The sequence below is a fragment of the Mastigoproctus giganteus genome, chromosome 12 (assembly GCF_048544385.1).
Source record: "Mastigoproctus giganteus isolate SK-2022 chromosome 12, ASM4854438v1, whole genome shotgun sequence".
NCBI lineage: Eukaryota > Metazoa > Arthropoda > Arachnida > Uropygi > Thelyphonidae > Mastigoproctus > Mastigoproctus giganteus.
In genome coordinates this window covers 87,972,918-87,994,558 of record NC_143586.1, presented here as the reverse complement: position 1 = coordinate 87,994,558, position 21,641 = coordinate 87,972,918, and the positions used below count along the sequence as shown (strand labels likewise).

The following is a 21,641-nucleotide window of genomic DNA, read 5'->3' as shown; positions in this document are numbered from 1 at the left end:
CTTCAGTTCGTCTGAACTTGAGAAAATTGGGAAGCCTGCTACTTCTCGACAACTGTAGGGCCCACCTGCATGAATCAAAATTAGTCTGATTGCAGGAATATTTTTGAATATTACTTGCCACCAAACATAACACCATTAATTCAACCCATGGATCAAGGAGTCATTAGGAGCTTTAAATGTCACTATAAAAAAGATTTTAAGATGAAAATGATGCATAAGAATGTCAACCCTTCAGAATTTCAACAGAGTTTTACAATCAAAGATGCAACGTTTTCACTCACAACTGCATGGAATGCAATCAAGCCTGTAACTGTTTCAAGAGCTTGGGCAAAAATTATGGCCAAATGTGATGTCTGCAGATCTACAATCTGATCTAAACAAAGATTTTGAAGGACTGTTAAACTGATGGAAACTGTTAAATTATGTATGGAAGACAACCCTCTATGCAAACTTAATGCTGATGACAGAAAAGTGGATACAATATTTTTAATTCTTATCTGCCATTATTAATCTTCGAAAATGTAACTGTATTGCATTAATTATGATACACTGTTCAAGTAAACTGTCTGTTACGGATGATGTCTAACACTGTACCAAGTGATGACTAGATTTCGGATAAATGCATATAACGCAAATATTACAAGCAATATACTTGATAATTTTTTAAAATGTTGATCTTGGAACTATGTAACAAGTCACTGTACTGCAATTAAATTAGCATGGGAGAAAATTTCACCGAGGGTGGGAAAATTTTGCAAGTTGGCGTGGGAAACTTTACTATTCATTTTCAAGCTATCGACTACATCAGATGAAACGTTTTCGTTAAACATGCCAAAAATTAAATCTGTATGCTGGTAAAAGAGTTGTAATAATATAAGAACAGCATCATAGCGAATGAGCATAAAGCAAACTGCGTTATAACGAGGGCCTGCTGTACTTAGTACTGTGCATGGGTTGAAGGATGATAAGATGAAAGAAGATACTTGTCGGCATTAGATTTGAGGTGCCTCCGTAGCCAGGTGGGCAGGAGCAGCAGTGCATAGCACACACACTTCTTGATTAGACCGAGGTTTGAGCCCATGACCACCAAATATGGAGGATGCGGAAAAGTCAGGGAATGACCACCACATATCCCCAGAGCAATATGGCCTTAGTTGCCAATGCTCCTAAAAACCAAATAACAACCACATTAGATTTGAATTTCTGAAGATTGTAATTTTCAGGAAATATGTTTGAAGGGAGGTTCTTCCAGAAAAAGGAAGTTGAATGAATAAATGAGAAAGAAGAAAAGTTGGTCTGTGAGTTTGAAGTTGGACAGTAAAAGGATGTTGACTGGTTGTGGCATGTGTTCTGATTGGTTTGGAATTGAGAGCAGGAATTATAGAAGACAATTTAGAAGAATAGTGCCCATGGAAATATCTATAGAAAGGCATGCAATAGAAATAGAACATCTATGAGACAGAGAGCGAAGAGACTTTGCTAGAGATAAGTCATTAATTAACCTAACTGCCCTTTTTTGAATGGAATATTAGCATTAGCATTAGCATTAGTAGAGGCATTTGATGCAAGAAAGCAAGCTTATGCAGCATCAGCCAAAAAAAAAAAAAAAAAACCCACTTCCACTTCACCCCTCTGTTCGTTCAAAATACCTGTCCAGCTGAGCCTTAAACTTATTTAGGCTATCAACCTCCACCACAAGGGATGGAAGTCTGTTCCACCAACCAACCACCCGCTGGCTAAAGGCAAATTTCCGCACGTCTATCCTACATCTGTCTTTCCTCAATCTGAATTTATGCCCTCTCAGGTGATTTTTCTGAGCTAGAGGAAGAATCCCATCAGCATTGAGCATGCTTAAACCATTCAAGGCTTTATACACCTCTATCAGATCACCTCGCTGGTGCCTAGTCTCCAGACACTGTAATTTGCAAAACTTAAGCCTTTCTTCGTAAGAGCACCCCTTTGTTCCATTCACTAATCTTGTTGCCCTTCTCTGTACTCGTTCCAGCAGCTCTACATTCTTCTTGAAATGAGGCCTCCAGACCTGTATACAGTACTCTAGGTGTGGCCTGACCATCGCCTTATACAATGGAATAATCACCTCCTTATCCCTGCTGGAAAAATTCCTGTATATCATTGACAATACTCCATGAGCTACTCTTGCAGCCCGTCTGCACTGCTCAGAGAACTTCATATCTGCCTGCACAACCACCCCCAAGTCCCTTTCATTCTCTACCACTGTCAGTGTAGTACCACAGAGTTGATACGTTGCTCTGGGGTTGCTGTTTCCCATGTGTAGTACTTTACATTTATCAATGTTAAACTTCATTTGCCACCTCTCAGCCCATCTGCTCAACCTTTCCAGATCCTGTTGCAGCAGCATAGTGTCAGTAGTGTCCTTGACAACCCTGCCAACCTTTGTATCGTCTGCAAACTTGGACATTAAGCCCGATATACCATCATCAATATCATTTATAAATACAGAAAACAATAATGGACCCAACACTGAGCCCTGAGGGACTCCACTAATAACATCAGTCCACGATGAGCAGTGTCCATTGATTACCACTCTCTGTCTTCTCTCCCTCAACCACCCCTTTATCCATAACAGCAATTTGCCTCCAATGTCACACTGCTCCAATTTGTGTAGCAGTCTTCCATGTGCAACAGTATCAAAAGCCTTTCTAAGATCCAAGTATATAATATCAAAGTTATTCCCTGCATCCAGTTCTTTTGTGACTGCATCATAGTATCCAATCAAGTTGGTCAGGCAAGACTTCCCCTTAACAAAACCATGCTGTGTCTGAGCTATAACTGAAGTCTTGTCTAAATGATCCTGCAGTGCTTCTTTAACCAGTGCCTCTATTAATTTTCCTGGAACAGAAGTTAAGCTCACAGGTCTATAATTACTTGTGTCAGCCTTTGATCCTCCTTTGTGAATTGGAGTCACATTTGCACATTTCCAGTCTATGGGTACCTCCCCTGAGTCCAAGGAAGCTCTCATAATTATGGCTAAGGGTTTGCTTACTTCCTTTGCTGCCTCCTTTAATATAACTGGATAGATCCCATCCACCCCGGGTGCCTTTCTTGTGTTTATCTTCAACAGTTTCTCCTCCACTTTACTCCCAGTTATTTCAAGATTCTGTAGCTTACTGCTAGAGTTGAATACACCTCTGGCATTCCCCTCGCTGAATAACTCCTCATGTGTGAATGTCGATGCAAAATATTCATTTAGTTTGTTAGCTACCTGAGCAGGATCATCAACACTTGACCCATCAATATCAAGTGGACCAATCTGATTCATCCCCTTCCTTCTAGAGTTTACATAAGTAAAGAACTCTTTGCTGTTTTTCTTTGCATCCCTTGCCAAGGATTTCTCGTAATCTGCCTTCGCCTGCCTAACCTCCTTTGTAACATGGTTGCATATCAATTTGTATCTATCATAGGCTTCTGTGTCATGTGTTAATTTGTATGTATCCCATGCATTTTTCTTCTCTGCCATATGCCTCATTAGTTCATCTGACATCCATTTTGGCCTAAACCTTGGACAATATTTCTTAGTTGGTATGTAAAGCCTAGTAGCTTCCAAGATAAGTTCTTTGAATGCTTCCCATTTTGAATTTGCTGTTGGTAACATCATCAGTTGGTCCCACTGTATAGAATTTAAATACTGTCTCAGTCCATCGTAGTCGCCTTTACGGAAGCAATAACCCTTCCCTTTACCCCTAATGGTAGTTACCTCTTTGAGTAAATCCCACTTCAGCACACTGTGATCACTGCCACCTAGTGGTTCATTTATCTGCAGATTCTTAATGCATGAAGAATCACTGCTGATAATCAAATCAAGAGTATTACTCCCTCTAGTTGCCTCCCGAACATGCTGATGTAGAAAACAATCATCCAATAAATCCACAAAAGTCCTGCTAGTGTGTGAGTAACCAGCCCCCAAATTCCAGTCAATATCTGGGAAATTAAAATCTCCCATTATAAGACACTCTGATTTACTGGCCCACTCTATTTCCCTGTACAGTTCCTTATTATACTCATCAGAGTCATTAGGCCTATAGCACACTCCTACTCTCAATTTTGATCTCCCAATGTTTATGTCACACCAAACTGACTCCACACTGCACTGTCCAGCGATGTCGACTGGCTTCACTTCCTTGGTTTTTATGTGTTTCTTAACTAATAACATAACCCCTCCTCCCTTCCTATCCTGTCTATCCTTTCTGTAGACGTTGTACTCCCCAAATTGCAGTTCTGCATCCCTTATATCTGTGTGACACCATGTCTCTGATATCCCAACTATATCTGCCTTTGATGTTTTGAGCAATACCTCAAATTCATCAAATTTATTTACTAAACTCCTAGCATTGGTGTACACGCAATTATACCTGCACCTGTTTCTATTCTTAGCTACCCTAACACAACCCATGTGTTTACTTGTACTGCAATGGCTCCCAGCAGTCTCTGAAATACCATGCATCTTGTTTTTCAGGCTTCTGCTCATTCTAATAGAAGCAGTGCAAGAATCTCTTTCACCTCTGCCAGTGGCTACTGTCAATCTATTGGTCTTTGTCTCCCCCTAAGCTAGCAGTTTTCCGACCCACCTAACACTGCCTCGATAGCATCAGCAAATATTCTTGCCCCCTTTCTATTTAAGTGTATCCCATCCCTGTAGAAGCAATCTCTCCTGTTAACAAGTACAGTCCAGGCTGAAAAAAATTCTACCCCTTGAGCCTTGCACAATCTTTCCAGGGCCGAATTGATCGACAAGGCTCTCATCATATACTCCCTCCTATCGTGTCTGGGCAGAATTGCAGACACTTTCAAATTCAACCCTAATTCTCGGCTTTTGTTCAACAGTGACCTGTACTTGTTAAGTAATTCTGCCGGTCTCCTACTCTTAATATTATTAGTGCCAACGTGTACAACTATATCACCTTTTGTGCCCTTAAAAGATGATATTCGCTCTACAACGTCATCAACCTTTGCCCCTGGCAGACATACCCTGGTCCTGTTCCACCTATCTTTTTTACAAAGCATGTTCCCCGTTTCCCTGACAATAGAGTCAGCAACAACTACTAGTTCCTTCGGGACCAGCGCATTCTGCCTTAGGGGTTGTCTCTGTGTCACGCGATGCCCAAGTGCAAGCTCTGGCGTTGATGTGGGCAGCTGAGAGCTTGATGGGCCCCTCAATTTAGTTTCTTCGAGGGCATCCACCCTGTCCTTCAAGCTCTCATATAGGCCCACAAGAACGCCGAGTTGTTGCCTGATATCGATACACTCCTTGCATCGCGCACACACAAAGACATCCCCCTTGGCAGTATCATGTCCCGTACCCGATTGCTCTGCAAACATCAAGCAAACAGTGCATTTTATAAGGCTGTGAGTCAGAGGACAACTGCCCCCCTCAGTTCTGCTCTGAGCCACAGCACTTCCATTAGCTTGAGCCTTTTGCTTTGCTGCTCTGGTCTGAGTCATAATTCTATTAATTTATTAATTAATTATGTTATGTTATTAATTATATTACGTTTGTAATCTAAGTCGTTATATGTATTTATTTAAACATACAATTTAACTGCTAACGAAGTTCAACTAACGCTATCTAGTACGGTATATAACCTACGGTATATCTAGTACGGTATCACAATGGCGGGAAAGTTACTAACGGTGACGGTAGTTACGAACACGTGGAAACCCTTACCGATACTTTTACAAGGCCGAGTAAAGAATAAATACACCAAATTAATCAAAAAATCACAAAATAATTTTATACTACTAAATTTAAATCAAAAGTTTTAGAAAAACAATAATTTCGAATCAATAAATAAGAAAAATCCACTTAGCGGCTTTGAACACGACCGTCACTAGTAGCCTCGTCAGCAGACTAGTTGTTCAATATAGAAGAGAGGTTTTGGTGACACAACCCCAGATGTGCGAACAGTATTCCATGGTAGGGCAGATTTACAATTTGTACAGAATGAACAGCTTTTTGGTAGAAAAGTCATGCTGAGAGAGAGAGAGAGCCCAGTTTTTTGTGTGTAGAGAAAGCAATATTTGTAATGTGCTTATGCCAAGAGTGATTAATTAGAAGTCAGGGTAATCCCAATAGAGATATATGAACTTGCATAGAAATTAGAGTATCGTTGGAGATAAACATAGGAGCAGAAGAATACTTTTTGTGAGATATAAGACAGGACTGAGTTTTAGAAGGATTGAAATCAACTAAGTTATCTTTGCTCCACTGAAGAGTTACTTGGAGATCAGCATTAAGGAATTGTTAGTGGATATTCTAGATGTTGAAGCTGTTTGTGGACGGAAAGGTTTCTCAAACTGGAAGGTAGAATTCAATGTACAAACATCAGTAAAGCTGTGGAGAGGATTTTCAGTCAGTGTAATAAGGCCATTAATATACAAGAGGGAAAGAGTGGGAGAAAGAACCAAACCTTGGAGAATTTAGAAGACAGAGAGCCATCTACCATTACCAGCAGAGAGTGGTCAGAGAGTAAACTGGATACCCAATTACAAAAAACAGTTGGCAAACCATAAGACTCTTATTTGGAAGACCTTTATGCCAAACATGATCAAAAGCCTTTGAAATGTCAAGAGCAACTTTTCCTTTGAATTTGTCCATAGATAGATAACATAAGCCAGAATATCACCAGTGGATTGACTGATGGAATCAATACTGGCGTTGATGGAATCCATATTGACTGGATGGAAGGTTTCTAGATAGTTTACAAGTTGGCGGTTAATTGATTTCTCCATTATTATAGAAAGAGTAGAAGTAAGCTCAATGGGACAATAATTGGATGGAGAAATTTTTTCACCCTTTTTAGGAAATGGCTGGATATGAGCAAATTTCCAAGCAGAAGGGAAAACAGCTTTGGAATAAGAAAGAGAAAAAAGGTGACACAGAACAGGAGTAAGCTCAGGAGCACAGGTTTTGAGAACAAGTGGAGAAATACCATCAGGACCTGTAGCTTTCTTAGTATCAATATTGTTCAAAATCCTGCTGACATCCTTTTGATGGAAGACCATAGGAGGCATTGAATGGAGTGTACTGGGAATGGTAGGAGGTGGTTTACCAAGATCATAAATATATGAGTTAGAAGAAAAGTATGATGCTAGCAGTTCAGCATTATCTCTGGTTGAAGTGGCAATAGCACCATCTAAATCAGATTGAGAATGTGGAAGTTTCTGGGAGCTTGGTAGAGGCTTTAGGAAGGATGATTAAAATGTTCCCACTCCAAATCAACGTTCTTCAGTTGCATGCACCGTATGCAGTCTTGCATTGTTTTTCAAAAGCAGAACTCCACATCTCAATAGCCTTTTTAACAGATTGAGTCTGAGCTCTTTCAAAATGGTGAAATATGATGCAGAATTCTCAGTATTTCCTGGCTTTTTAAAATGAAAACTAATATTCTCAGAAAACAGTGACTCTTACTTTCTCTGTTGATGGCATAGTATGTTAAACTTCTTTCTTGCAGTAACAATGCATTGGAAATGGAATGCTTCCATTGCATTAATGCATATGTGTATCAGAGTTGAGAGTGGCATATTCACAATCCAGTGCATCATGTCACAACAACAGTGCATTTCAGCAGAAATCTCGCATCTTGTATTTTCTGTTCAGATTCAGTTATCTGGGAATTCATTGCTTGCACTCTTTTTTGAAATAATTGCATTATACTCTAGATCAGGGTTTCTTAACCAGGGGTTTCAGGGGATCCGTGAGCTTGGATGGGAAAAAAATCAACTCATTAATTTCCTTCACTTATGAATGTATGTAATAAATTACAATTGTATTAGCTGTATCTGTAGTCACCAATAGAAATAACAGATATTTTCATATCATATTATAGTTATTACATATCTCAAAAAATTGCTTACGCTCATCGTTACTTTGAAATTACAGCAGTTATTAGACCTGCCGCTAGATCGCACTTGATTGCAGTCCTGCTGTGGACAGACTATCGTGCGACGTAGTTGGCAAACTATCCGCCAAATCAGCGCCTAGTAGGCCACTTTTAACATAAATAGACACGCTGGCTACGAGTGTAAACCAGGTATGTTCAAACACATCCTACGGTTTAGATAACAGTTGAAGTGTGTAATTTAACCTTTTTTGCTGCTATGTGCATGTATACCGGTCCAACGGTGGAGGCCCCTGCAGTGCTACAGGCGTGTATGCACGCCCACCGTGTGTCTATCGATGCATACAGTCTTCGTATATCTCTTTCTTAGTTGCTAATGTTGCATTAATTATTTTCACATTAATTATTTAACATTTGTTACAGACCAAATTTAAGTTGAATGTCGAAGAAAAGGAAGTATGACGAAAACTGTGTATTATTTGGTTTCACTTGCATTAATGAACTTGACGGGACTCAAATACCCCAGTGTTTTTTGTGCAGAAAAATTCTTGCGAACGGAAGTGTGAAGCCAGCAAAACTGAAAGACCATCTCAAGTCTGTCCATGCTGAAAATGCATCTAAAGATGCTGTTTTTTTTTCGTGCGAAAAAAATCTCAATTTGAAAAAGCAGGGACACTTCCAAAACTTGGATTTGTCATTTCACGAAAACCTTTTCTTGAAGCATCCTATAAAGTTGTTTATCGGATTGCCAAGCAAAAGAAGCCCCACACTATTGGAGAGTCTTTAGTAAAGCCATGTGCACTGGAAATGGTCTAACTGGTCTGTGGACTGGAACAGAGAAAAAAAACTGGAAGCCGTTCCCTTGTCAAATGATGTAATACATTCTAGTATAGTTGATATGTCTTTTAATATTTTGAAGCAGGTCATCGAGGAAATGGCAGCCTCGCCATTCCCCTTCAGTATGCAATTGGATGAAACTACAGACATTTCTCAATGTAGCCATCTCCTTGTTTTTGTTCACTATGTGCATGCTGACACCATCAAAGAAGAATTCTTATTTTGTGAGTCTCTTTCGAAAACTACAAAGGCTGTCGATATTTTCGAATGGCAAAAAGTTTTTTTTTACAAACGAAACTTTGAATGGAAAGGAAAACTTCATTCTCTTTGCACTGATGGAGCTCCTGCGATGCTTGGTAATACATCCAGTTTTGCTACATTAGTGAAAAAAGAAGCTCCTCAAGTCGTAGTCACTCATTGATTTTTACACAGACATGCACTGGCAACAAAGACTCTTCCAACAACCCTGAAAGAAGTATTGTCAACAGCCATAAAAGTTATCAACTTTATCAAAAGAAGTTCTCTGAATCATCGTATTTTTAAAAGATTTTGTCAAGAAATGGGAGCAGAATATGAAGTGCTTCTCTACCACACAGAAGTGCACAGGCTTTCAAGAGGACAAGTCTTGAAGCACTTGTTCGAACTAAGGGCAGAAGTTTCACATTTTCTGGAAGAAAGAGAAACCCCACTCTTGGAACATTTTGAAAGGAAGGATTTTTATCCATGGGTTGGCTTACCTGGCCGATGTTTTTCACCATATGAATGAGATAAATCTTTCCATTCAAGGTCATGAAGTCACCATTATGGATGCAACTGAAATATTACAAGCTTTCTTGGCTAAGTTACCAATATGGAAGAAGAGAGTAGAGACCGACATTCTTGCAAACTTTCCACAGTTGCGGGAAGTGCTTTACCAAGATGTAGTTGAAATGCAAACTTCTCTCTCAATTTTTTTGAAAAGAGATATCTGCGAACACTTGGAAACATTACAGAACTCTTTTAAAAGTTATTTCTATCTTGATGGCATGAAAATTGAACCATGGATCCAAAATCCTTTTCTTTCTGATATGAACTGTATCGAAGATGTTGACTTAACCAAAGATGAACTCATTGATCTTAGGTCAAAAAACTTACTACGATTGGAGCTTATCTCAAAAAGCCTTGGAGAATTCTGGTGTTCCCCGAGAGAAGCCTATCCTCGTCTTGTAAAGCGAGCTATGGAAGCTTTGATACCATTTGCAACAATATATCTGTGCGAATCGGGATTTTCAGCACTTGTAACGATGAAAACAAAAAATCAAAATCGATTAGATGTCCAACATGACATGCGTGTTGCCTTGTCAAATGCCACACCACAGTTTAATGTTCTTATTCAAGATAAACAACAAGTCTTCACAATGATATGTCCTTAAAAAATAAAATTTAACTTCAACTTTCCTATATTTTAAATGTATTGTATTATTATTCAATGTGTTAAGAAACACATATATTACTGTATAATGTTTTTTTTAAATTTTGGTAACTATTTCATTAAACTGGTTGTTTTGTAATTTTATTTTATGCATTTAAAAACATTATTCTGAGAAGGGGTCCGTGGCATTCACCTGACTGGCAAAGGGGTCCATGGAAATAAGAAGATTAAGAACCCCTGCTCTAGATTAAACTGTGGAGATATCCCATAGCATCAACTATGTCATTAATCCTTACCCGTTTATCAGCTTAGGTCATTGATTTCATTAGGCCTACAGTTACATCACTTGTAGTTCAACCAGATGTCATGACCTGGAATTGTCCTGAAGTTTCAAACAGCCTTGTGAAAATTTTGTAACCCAATTTTAAATAGCTTTAACATGATAATCACTTCTTGACCTGGCCGGATATCCTTTGGCCCACAGATAATCTCCACAGAAGCTACTTTCCACATAGTGGAAAGTAGTTTCTGTGGAGATTATCTGGTTTGAATACTGTACAAGGATGTTTAAAATCTCTGCTGAACACTCTTAAAATTCAACTGTGGCATTTCCTCGTTGATAACTGTTGTACTGTGTAAGTTCTTTTCTAATTGGTCAAGCTGTAGTATTTATGGAGTTTTGTTTTTAACTTACTGATACCCCCCCCCCCCCAATATGTGAGCTGCTGTGAAACATTTTGCATACACTTAAGTCATTAAATATCTAAATATACTATGGTATATTTAGATATTTAATGTTATATTTGTCTGAAATAAAAGCCCACTGTTATGGGCTTTTATTTCAGACAAATGATCTCTGTGGATATAATTTCATGACCTTCATTATCAACTATAATGCTGTCTGTGTAACTGAAATATGTGAACAGTTCATTTAACAAGGCAAAAAAAAAAAAAGGAAAAAAGTGATCAACTACTTCAGAACTTTTTCAGATAATTTATTCTGGTAAAACTCAAATTATAAGTAGTTTCTATCCACTAAATTATTTTTTATTAATTTCTGTTATTTGAAAAAAGAAAAGTGACAGATGGTAAAAATTAAACTAACTTTACTTCAACCTCTATAGCATTGCCATTCATCAGAGAAATAAATTGTAAGTACCACTCATAAATTGAAATAATTTCACATTGGGGTGTATATTTTGTATACTAAAGTATTTTTATCTGTCATTTTTTGATTTTGATTTTTTTTTTTTTACATAGTACGTAATTTTAAAGTAATGCTGAACTGAGGCCAGCTGATTTTGCACATTTTATGAAAATGAATTGTATTTTTCATTAGGTGAAAGAGTTAGGGCAAATGTTACTAAGCAGTGGTTTCATAGCATTTGATGCAGATGTGTTGTTATATAGCACTATTAATATGCCACTAACACATCAAAAATAATTCAATGCAACTGCCCTCCACTGTAGTGTGGTTCACTCTTAACTTGTTTGCTAACTATAGCACTTTGTATTTTTTGATACCTTCCCTGAGAGTTGTTCTCTGCCCTCGAAAATTATCAGTATCGCAAGTTGTTATTGTAAATAATGTAAATATAGTGTGTATCTTAATTTTAAGGTAAGTTTTCTTGAAAGTATACTGTATTTATGCTTTATTGTGTAATCTATATAAATAAAGATTCAATTGTTTCTGTTACATTTAATATTTTTATATAGAGAAATGGTGCTTTGAAATCAGTCAGAAACACTAGTCGTGCCAATAACCACTTAAAATTATTTACATTATTTTGTATGGATAAATGTCCTCTGCTTAAGATTGATTCACTTAGTGCTCTGGATTTTTTTACAGCTCTAGTTAAGAGTGCTATGCTGGGGGTGCCTGTACAGTCAGTCCTCATATAACACGTGTTTACACTACACAAATTCGATCGTACAAGATTTACAATTCGCTTATGCACGATTCGCCTTTGTGTTTACAAGAAATGGCAGTCAAACGTGGAATCACTCCAACTGAACGCAACACGATAGGAATGAAGAGAAGATTCTGAAAATGTATTTATATTTTTATATCAGTGAAGGGGAAACACATTTAACCATAATAACGTAAAAACACACACAATTCCAGCTATCGATATTATCGCAAATGCAATTAGATCGAGTTTACTACCAGTTTATAACAGATTCCACTAGCAGAAACGCAACTGGAAATTATTTTTATTGTTTTATGGTGGTAACCCCCAGAAATGTGCTTTAGTAAAATGTGAGGTGTTAATAGTGTCTCTGCCTTTACGGTGTTGTTTATTCAGTTGCTACACGCGCGCAGCTTTATGTGTATCAAGCATGCCTCCTCATTTTGTAATTGTGCTTTATTCCCTAAAAATTAGTAAAATACTTAAAAGGTGTGAAAAGGAAGCGTCCTGGTGAAGACACTGCAGATTCAGAGAGAAAAAGAAAAGCAATATCGATAAACAGAGGCGGACTGGGTCAAAAATTCTTATCCGAAAAAATTTGTAGTGGCCTCATACTAGCGTTTATGGCCAAAATCACACCGGCCTTCAGCCCACCGGAGTTTCCCCGGTAAGGCTTATGGCCAGTCCGCCTCTGTCGGTAGAGAAAAAATACGAAATTGTGAAACGCTTTGAGTGAAATGAGAGAATGTGTGATATTGCACGTGCTACAGGCCTAAATGAGGCAACGCAGAGAATTAGAAAGATGCATAAAAACAACTTTCATAGCAGGAACAACTCAAAGTGTAATTAAAATCCATTAGATTAATACACAAAGAATTGGAAGAGATGGAACAACTGTCATCTGTTTCGATAGAAAATCAAACAAAAAACAAGTTTGCTTACAATAGAAGCAAAAGCATCAGCAATATTTTATTACGTAATAGTCTTAATAAAATACACAAGTATTTTATTACCATTATTTATTGTGTTTGGTAATGATTTGGTTACAAATGTGTGTTCAACCTTGGGTAGTCGGCACCTAACCCTATTTTTCCCATAGGACCTGTTGTTTATATTGCACGATTTTGCATTGCATGAGGGTTTCTAGGAACAACTATCGTGCTATACGAGGACTGACTGTATATTAGACAGTCTTTCTTACCCAAGATTGAGTTTATCACTTTGTATTGAGCAGATTTTTTGTGCTTGTGTAACATTAGTATTTATGTTGCTAATATAATATGAAATTACTTTGTTTTAATTACAGAGAAATAAATTATCTTAGCAAATTTTCAATTAATACATTTTTAAAAATTTTTTTTTAAAATTTAGGCAATTTTTATGATTCCTACAAAGCCGCCCCCGTCCTTCCGTGATCCTGATAGATGGTCCTCGGAATTTATTGATTTTGTTTCAAGGTGCCTAGTGAAGAATCCAGAAGAGCGATCAACTGCTTCAGAGCTTTTACAGGTAATTTATCCAAATAAAACTCAAGAACAAATAGTTTCTGTTGGCCAAACTGATTTCTTATTTTTTGATATTTGAAAGAAGTGCTTGATGGCAGATATTAAGCTAGATTTGCTTCATCTTCTGTAGACTATCCATTCATCAGAAAAAATATTTGGAATGATTAATAGTATAACTACTGGAAAGGTTAACAATCATATTTTTAATGGTAATCTATTTTTACAGTATATTATGAATAGATGTTAATCTATTCATAATATACTGTTTTTGCTTAGTCTTAGCAATTTGGAAAGACACCATTATTTCACAATTCCTGCGACCAATCAATCAGAAACCAGTCACACTAGAAACTGCTAAAAACCATGCACAAAAAAGCAACTAAGTCCAAGCCAAGTTTTATGGTCAGATTAGTCACGGTTTTCTACTTTGCTTACATTATCATGTGGCCACTGTCACATGATAATGTAATTACCATGTGAAATGGCTGACCATAATGTAGCAGAAGAGACAGTGGAGTCTGTCGCTTGCTTGCTCCCTCTCATATACAGAGAGATCTTTCAGTTTCAACTTCTAGGGGTGGGTAGACCATTGTTCCAGCTAGCACAATAATTGTTTGTTTGTTTGTTATCTGGTTTTTAGGAGCATTAACAACTAAGGCCATATTGCTCCGGGGATATGCGGTGGTCATTCTCTGACCTTCCCGCATCCTCCGTATTTGGTGGGCATGGGCTCGAACCCCGCTCTAATCAAGAAGCGTGTGCTGTGCACTGCTGCTCCTGCCCACCTGGCTACGGAGGCGCCTAGCACAATAATTGTTTATATGGAACTGTAACACTATGGTATTAAGAATAAAATAGTTGAGACTGTAAGTACATTCATTTGTTCCAGTGGGATAACCCTATCCCAGGGGTTGGCAACCTGCGGCTCTTCAACTTTTAGCCCACATGAAGCACAATTTGAAATGGAGTTAAGAGGACTTAAAAATCAAACACATGTGGAGTGCAAGACTAAAATGCCTTAAAACTGAAATTGAGGATTTGGAAAGGCAAAAGGCTACCCTTGCAATTCTACATAAATGGATGGTGATAGGCGAGTTGAAAAAGCAAGACCAAATTGTGTTCAATGCACGGAGTACCTAACTGGACAAGTATATAAATTTTTAAATATTTGCGTTTGGACTTCTCAGTTTTCGGTTTGACGTATTTCTGCAGGAAAATATTTTCGAACATGAACTATATTAAAAATAAATCAAGAAACTGTCTGAATAATGCAAGTCTCTCAGCATGTTTAAAGATGAAAATTACGGTATACTCACCTGATGTTGAGAGATTTGCTCAAGAAGTTCAGCGGCAAAAGTCACATTAATTTGTACCTAACTGGATGTTTGTTATGTTGTTTCAGTATTAATAAATAATATTTCAAAAAATATATGTTTTTTAATAAAACACCTTCCCACTATTCCATTTCTTAAAAAACTTCCCCCTCCTCCCCCCAGCTTGAGCTGAGGTGCAGCTCTTCAGATTCTCTTTTTTTAATTAGATCAAAAATGGCTCTTCAATCAAAAAAGGTTGCTAACTCCTGTCCTATCCTATAGGTGCAACTTTAAAATATTTAATGAAAGGTCAATCTTTGTTCAAAAGTTGCTAAAAGTCTTGGTGATTATTGGTCGCGGTTTTTATGTAGTAATTACTAATCGACTAGATCTGCTGATAGCACTTTCACTATGATATTTTTAACACACCATCACCCCTTGTGAAATGCAGATTCTGAATACTAAAGGCAAGTTTAGTCGTGTTGTCTATTTTAAACAACTACTCAGAATTCCTCATATATGATTAGTGCTGGCAAAATGATATAAGTAAACAAGTTTATATAGCATCAGCAAAAAAATTAAATAATAATAAAAAAAAGTCCATCCCTTCTAATAATTCCTTCATTCCTTTAAATTTATATAAACTTTCTCTTTCCACATCACTAGTGGAAGTTTATTCCAACAATCTAATCTGCAGCTGAAGACAAATTTCTGTGCAGTTATTGTGCACCTCCTTCAGTTTAAATTGTCCTCTTGGGTATTTCCCAAGAAAGAATAAAGATGCCATCAGCATTTAGGTTATGAATGTATTCCAACTGTTAAAAAACACCTAACATTATACCAGATCACGAATTAAGGCAGGAACTTAGAACAGGTGTTAGAGGAGGTGGGGCGTACTCTTGCCCAAACAAACTTAGGAGTGGGGAAATATAATATTGTCCAGATATCAGCACTCCCTTATTCCTGCTCTAAGTACAGGGAAGAATATAAAAGTAAATTTATTTAAGAAATAATGACAGTAAATAATGATATTAACTGTAAAAGGAACAATAACTGTGGAGAAGGAGCAGTAATTGAAAAGGTGGAGTCATATACTTATCTGGGACAAGTTATTAGCTGTAATAATGATAAATGGATGGAAGTCAAGAGAAGAATAAATTTTGGATGGATAGCATTCAGGAAATATAGTCACATACTGAAGAGCAATATCCCAGTTTGTCTGAAACGTAAAATAATGAATCAATGTATACTCCCCACCATGACTTATGGAAGTGAAACTTGGGCACTCACCAAAAGAATGGAAGAGAAGCTAAGAACTACACAGCGAAGAATGGAACGAATTATATTGGGAATCAGACTGTTAGATAAGAAGAGAAACACATGGATTAGGCAGCAAACTCAAGTAAAGGACATTCTTATCAAAACTAAAGAACTAAAATGGTCTTGGGCAGGACACATAGCTCGAAGACATGATGACAGATGGACTAAGAAAATAACAGAATGGTACCCAAGAGGAGCTAGAAGAAAACCTGGAAGACAAAGGCGGAGATGGATAGATGAAATTCATGAGTTTTTGAGTAGTAAATGGATGGCCAGTGCTCAAAACAGAAGGAACTGGAAAGTTGCTGGAGAGGCCTTCATCCTGCAGTGGATTGAAAATGGCTGATGATGATGATGATGATGAACTGTGGAGACACTGTCCATTCAGAACATTTTGACCACCCCCAATGTTTTAGCATTCATCTATTGCTTCCTGCCTAGTGGTATATTTGCCACATTGAGAACCAGTAAATGTGATACTGCAGGTTCTTGGCATGTGGTCTGTACCTGATTGACACAAGCAAGGAATGTGATCTGATGGACTTTGTAAAAGGGATGATTGTCGGGTACTGGTTGAAGGGTGGCAGTATTACAGAAATTGCAAATTTTGGAGGCAGTGGTACATTTGCGGAGTCTTGTAGTTAAGGTGTTTCAAGAGTGGTGGATAGCAGACAGAGCAACAGTGGCAGGCACCCATACCTCACTCATCAATGGTCACGATGAACATAGGCTGTTCTGTCTTGTGTGAGCTGGTAGACAGAAAATGGTGAAATGGCTGACCATGGACTTTAACTGAGAGACTACTAGCATTGTTTATAAGACCACAAGCCAATGATTCCTCCTTGGTATTGGTTGCCTCCAGAGTAGACGCACAGTCAAGGTATTCATGCTGCTAGCCATCCGTCATCAACAACACCTAAAGTTTGCAACTGAATGCTGTAATTGGACCATTTACTACTGGGAAAAAAAAGTTTGCTGATGCATCATGTTTCTTGCTATGCTATGAGAATAGTTGACAAAGGATATGGAGAGGAATCTCACAAGTATCCTGGTCCAGTAGAAACAGGCAGGTGGCAACAATGTTTTGGTATGTTTCCCTGGGAATATATCTTGGAGCCTTTATGGCCCTAGACCCCACTCTGAATGCTAAAAATTACCTAGCCACAACTCTGACAGACCTAATTCAGACAGAGTAGGCACTTAGAACAGGCATGATTAGAGGACTTCATTGCTGCTTCACCATATAAAGTTTTAAACCAGCCACACAATCTTGCAACCTACAGTAGTATGTTGCATGAAAGTGTAATTGATGTAACAATGGCCAAAAATGCTATTACACACAACTTTGTGAATTGGAGGGTGCAGGAGTTCTGAACTACGTCCAACCACTGTGCAATCACTTTCCAACTGGTTCATCACCTAGATCATATTCCCTCTTCCCAAGTATATGACATCATCAGGTATAATATTAATAAGACAAATTGGACCAAATTTACTGAAGCACTGAATTCTACCTTTCGGGGAATCTCCCCATAACATAATAATTAATTACACCCTGATGAACAGGTGTCTAAATTTACTAAACTAATTTAAAAAAAGCCATTGAAGCTACCTTTAGAAAGAAAAGGCCCCCAAAAAAAATGCAGTTCCCTGGTGGTGCCCTGAACTGGAAAACCCCTGGTGAATGGTGCACCAAGCAAGGAAGCAATTTCGAAGATCTAGATCTAGCTGGCTTCCAGATGAGGTAAATGCCTGAAGGGAGATGTATTGCGCCCTGAGAAATAACTATACCCAACTAATAAGAAAAAATAAACGTGCAAAGCTCTTGGTACCTTCAGTAATGCAGACCCCTGGGGTGTTGTATACCACATAGCTACCAACAAGCTGCCAAAAGGTGATGTAGTTCACACCACTGATAATATGACAGGACTGCCAACATACACTTTGGATGGAACAATCAATAACATCCTTGACTCTGTTCCCAGATGACGACCAAACACTCACTTATGAACAAACCAACATCTGCAGTGAGAATGAGGCCTATGTATCTCTGGATTTAGAAGCGCTTCACAATAGTAGAACTAACAAATGCTCTTAATAGAACCAAAGAAAAGAAGTGTCCTGGCCACTATTTAATTGAACCAGAAATGATAAAAATTCTTGCAAAAGTCAGTCTCAACATCTACTCCAACTATTTAATAACTGTCTAAGCAAAGGTATATTTCCCACCATATGGAAACTAGCAAACCTGAGATTAATCTTAAAGAATCCAGAAAAACTTCCAAATGATCCTGAATCATACAGGCCAATAGTCTTGTTATCGGTTCTGGGCAAAGTATTGGAAAGGCTCATAGTATACCATTTAAAAGCACATTATCCGAATGCAAACCTTTGGTCGGACAGACAGTTTGGCTTCAAACCTGGATGTTCGACTGAGGATGCAGTTAACAAACTAATGAGTACAGCTGATGCCACCCAGGAAACCCACATTCTGGCTATTTCAATTGATTTTGCTGCTGCCTTTGATACATTATGGTGTCCCAGCCTCATCAGGAAAATATGCCAAGCTGGTATTCCACAGAACCTATATAATCGTATCAACGATTATCTTAACAACAGGAAAATAGCGGTGCAAACTAGATTTCAATGTATACAGCAAAATGTTACCCATGCATGCCCTCATGTTTCAGTGCTGGGTCCCTGTTTTTGGAACCTGGTGCTGGACGAGTTCTTGTAGGCTGATACAAGCCAAGCGGACAAGGTCGCCTTTGCAGATGACCTTGTCCTCCTTGTGAAGGGTAATACCAGAAGGGCTATGGAAGACCCAGTAAATCATGCCTTGAACCTTCTACAGGACTAGGCACAAACTCATAAGCTGGTAATTTCTAGTACAAAAACTAAATCCATCTTACTAAAAGGCAAATTAAGCAGATAGTAATAGTATAGTAATAGTAGTAGTGGCATGTGATGCAAGAAAGCAAGTGTATGAGCTTATGCAGCATCCGCCAAAAAAAAAAAAAAAAAAATCACACCATTCCCTCCAAATGCCTGTCCAGCTCCTCCTTAAATTTATTTAACCTGTCAACTTCCACAACGACAGATGGAAGCTTGTTCCAGCAATTAACCACCCGCTGGCTAAAGGCAAATTTCCGCACATCTATTCTACATCTGTCCTTTCTTAATTTGAATTTATGCCCCCTTAGGTTCGTAATCTGAACAAGTGGAAGGATCCCATCAGAATTCAGCGTGCTCAACTCATTCAAGGCCTTATATACCTCAATCAGATCACCGCGCAGGTGCCTAGTCTCCAGCCACTGCAATTTGCAGAACTTAAGCCTCTTTTGGTAAGAGGATCCCTTCATTCCCCTCACCAATCTTGTTGCCCTTCTCTGTACATGCTCAAGTAAATCTACATCCTAAAATGAGGCCTCCAGACCTGTACGCAGTACTCAAGGCGTGGCCTGACCATTGCCTTATACAGAGCGACAATCACCTCCTTCTCCCTGTTAGCAAAATTCCTATATATCATTGACAAAACCCCATGACCTGCCCTGGCAGCCTGTCTGCATTGCTCAGAAAACTTCATATCTGACTGCACAATTACTCCTAGGTCTTTTCATTTTCTACCACCTTACGTGTAGTACCACACAGTTGGTATGTTTCTTTGGGGTTACTTCTACCCATATGCAGTACTTTGCATTTGTCAAGGTTAAACTTCAGTTGCCACTTCTTAGCCCATTAGATCACCTCTGATAAAGATTTCAGGAAAAACAATAGCCCTAATAACAGAACTAAAATACCTTGGAATCATCTTTGACTCCAAGCTAACATTTCACTGTCATCTAACAAATGTTTTCAAAAAAGTGAGAAGGTATGCTGGCATAATTGCCAGAATTAGTAGAGCTGACTGGGTTTAAAAAGGAAGACTTCAGCACTCATTTATAAGGCTATCTTCCTCCCAGTAATTATTTATGGGGCTGGCATCTGGTTCCCTAGAATGTTGCTAGTCAACAATAGAGCTAAACTAGGATCCATCCAGCATGTGATCCTACTTACAATTAGCAGGGCATTCCACATAGTAAGCACCATTGCCCTGCAGGTGCTGGCTGGTGCACTGCCATTAGATTCGGAAATAATTTCAAGAGACCTCAACTATAGGCTTAGAAAGCAGATTCCCCACTGATATCACAGGGATCAACATAGACCTAACAACTCATCCTAAACTGGAAAAGAAAAGGATACTGACCTGTCTATACCAGCAATGGCAAGATAGATGGGACCAGTCGGATAGAGGAGGCATTACTAGGATGTTCTTGCCACAGGTAACCCTAGTCTCCCCCAAACCTTCATCCTGGTTTGCAACAGGCTTGTACACTACATTTTTGCTAACAGGGCATGGTTCTGAAGGAAAAGCTATGTCAACCTGGCCTCACACACACACACACGGCCCAAAATGCACCTGTGGTGCTGATGAGGATTGGGCTCGTGTCTTATATGACTGCCCCAGTCATCATCCCCACAGATATATATACTCGTGACAAAAATAGGACCAATAAGCCTTGGAGATGAACAGCTTCCCATGTCTGATGACATGCATTACATGGCCTCTAAATTTGCTCAAGAAACTTTGGGACTAGAAGAAGCAACCATGCAGTGATAACCTAAACTGTGACACCCACCACTACCTTGAAAAGTTCCTCTCCCCGGCGATGACAACTACTGATAATGACTGGCCAGCTAGAATGTTTCCCACCTTAGTGCAAGTATGAAAGGAAATATTTTTGATGGAGTTTATGTTAAGAGTGAGTGAATGTATGTAACAGTATAATTAGCATTGACATGTGTAACTTGCTGGTTGGGAAATGAGTCCATTTAACCTGGAGAAAGGGGAAAAAAAATCTTTATAATGTGTTTTTGTTTGTTGTTATTTGATTTTTAGGAGCATTAGCAACTAAGGCCATATTGCTCCGGGGATATGCGGTGGTCATTCCCTGAACTTTCCGCATCCTCCGTATTTGGTGGTCTTGGGCTCGAACCCCGGTCTAATATCAAGAAGCGTGTGGTACGCACTGCTGCTCCTGCCCCCCTGGCTATGGAGTCGCCTTTATAATGTGTGTGTGTGTGTGTTGTGCTATATCTATTCAGGGTACTGTTATAAAAGGGATCATTGCATATGAATGATGAATGAATGAGAATATCCAATAGATGTTAATTGTCATACCCTGTGTGTGTGTGTGCATACAGTAAGTCCTCAACTTATGCGGATTCATAGATACGCAGTTGCACTACTACTCATGACTAGCCACAGCATCCACTTTAAATATAATAGATTGCATTAGTGTCTGCTAATGTGAATTGATAATGGCATCGGCGCTTTGTTTTCACCTTAACCACTTAAGTGTAAGTTGTATCTTGTGAGCTTATACTTGTTGTAAACAAAATAAATATAAACCCTAAATATGCCTGCG

General features: G+C 38.5%; 1 protein-coding gene across 1 annotated transcript in view; it reads left to right on the top strand.

Moving 5' to 3' along the window:
- Positions 1–21,641, top strand: part of hpo (serine/threonine-protein kinase hippo) — a 185,335-nt gene that overhangs the window by 106,796 nt on the left and 56,898 nt on the right. Inside the window, exon 7 of the mRNA XM_090386778.1 lies at positions 13,407–13,544. Within this exon, the coding sequence (XP_090242904.1) occupies positions 13,407–13,544 (138 nt within the window). The remainder of the gene's footprint in view (positions 1–13,406; positions 13,545–21,641) is intronic.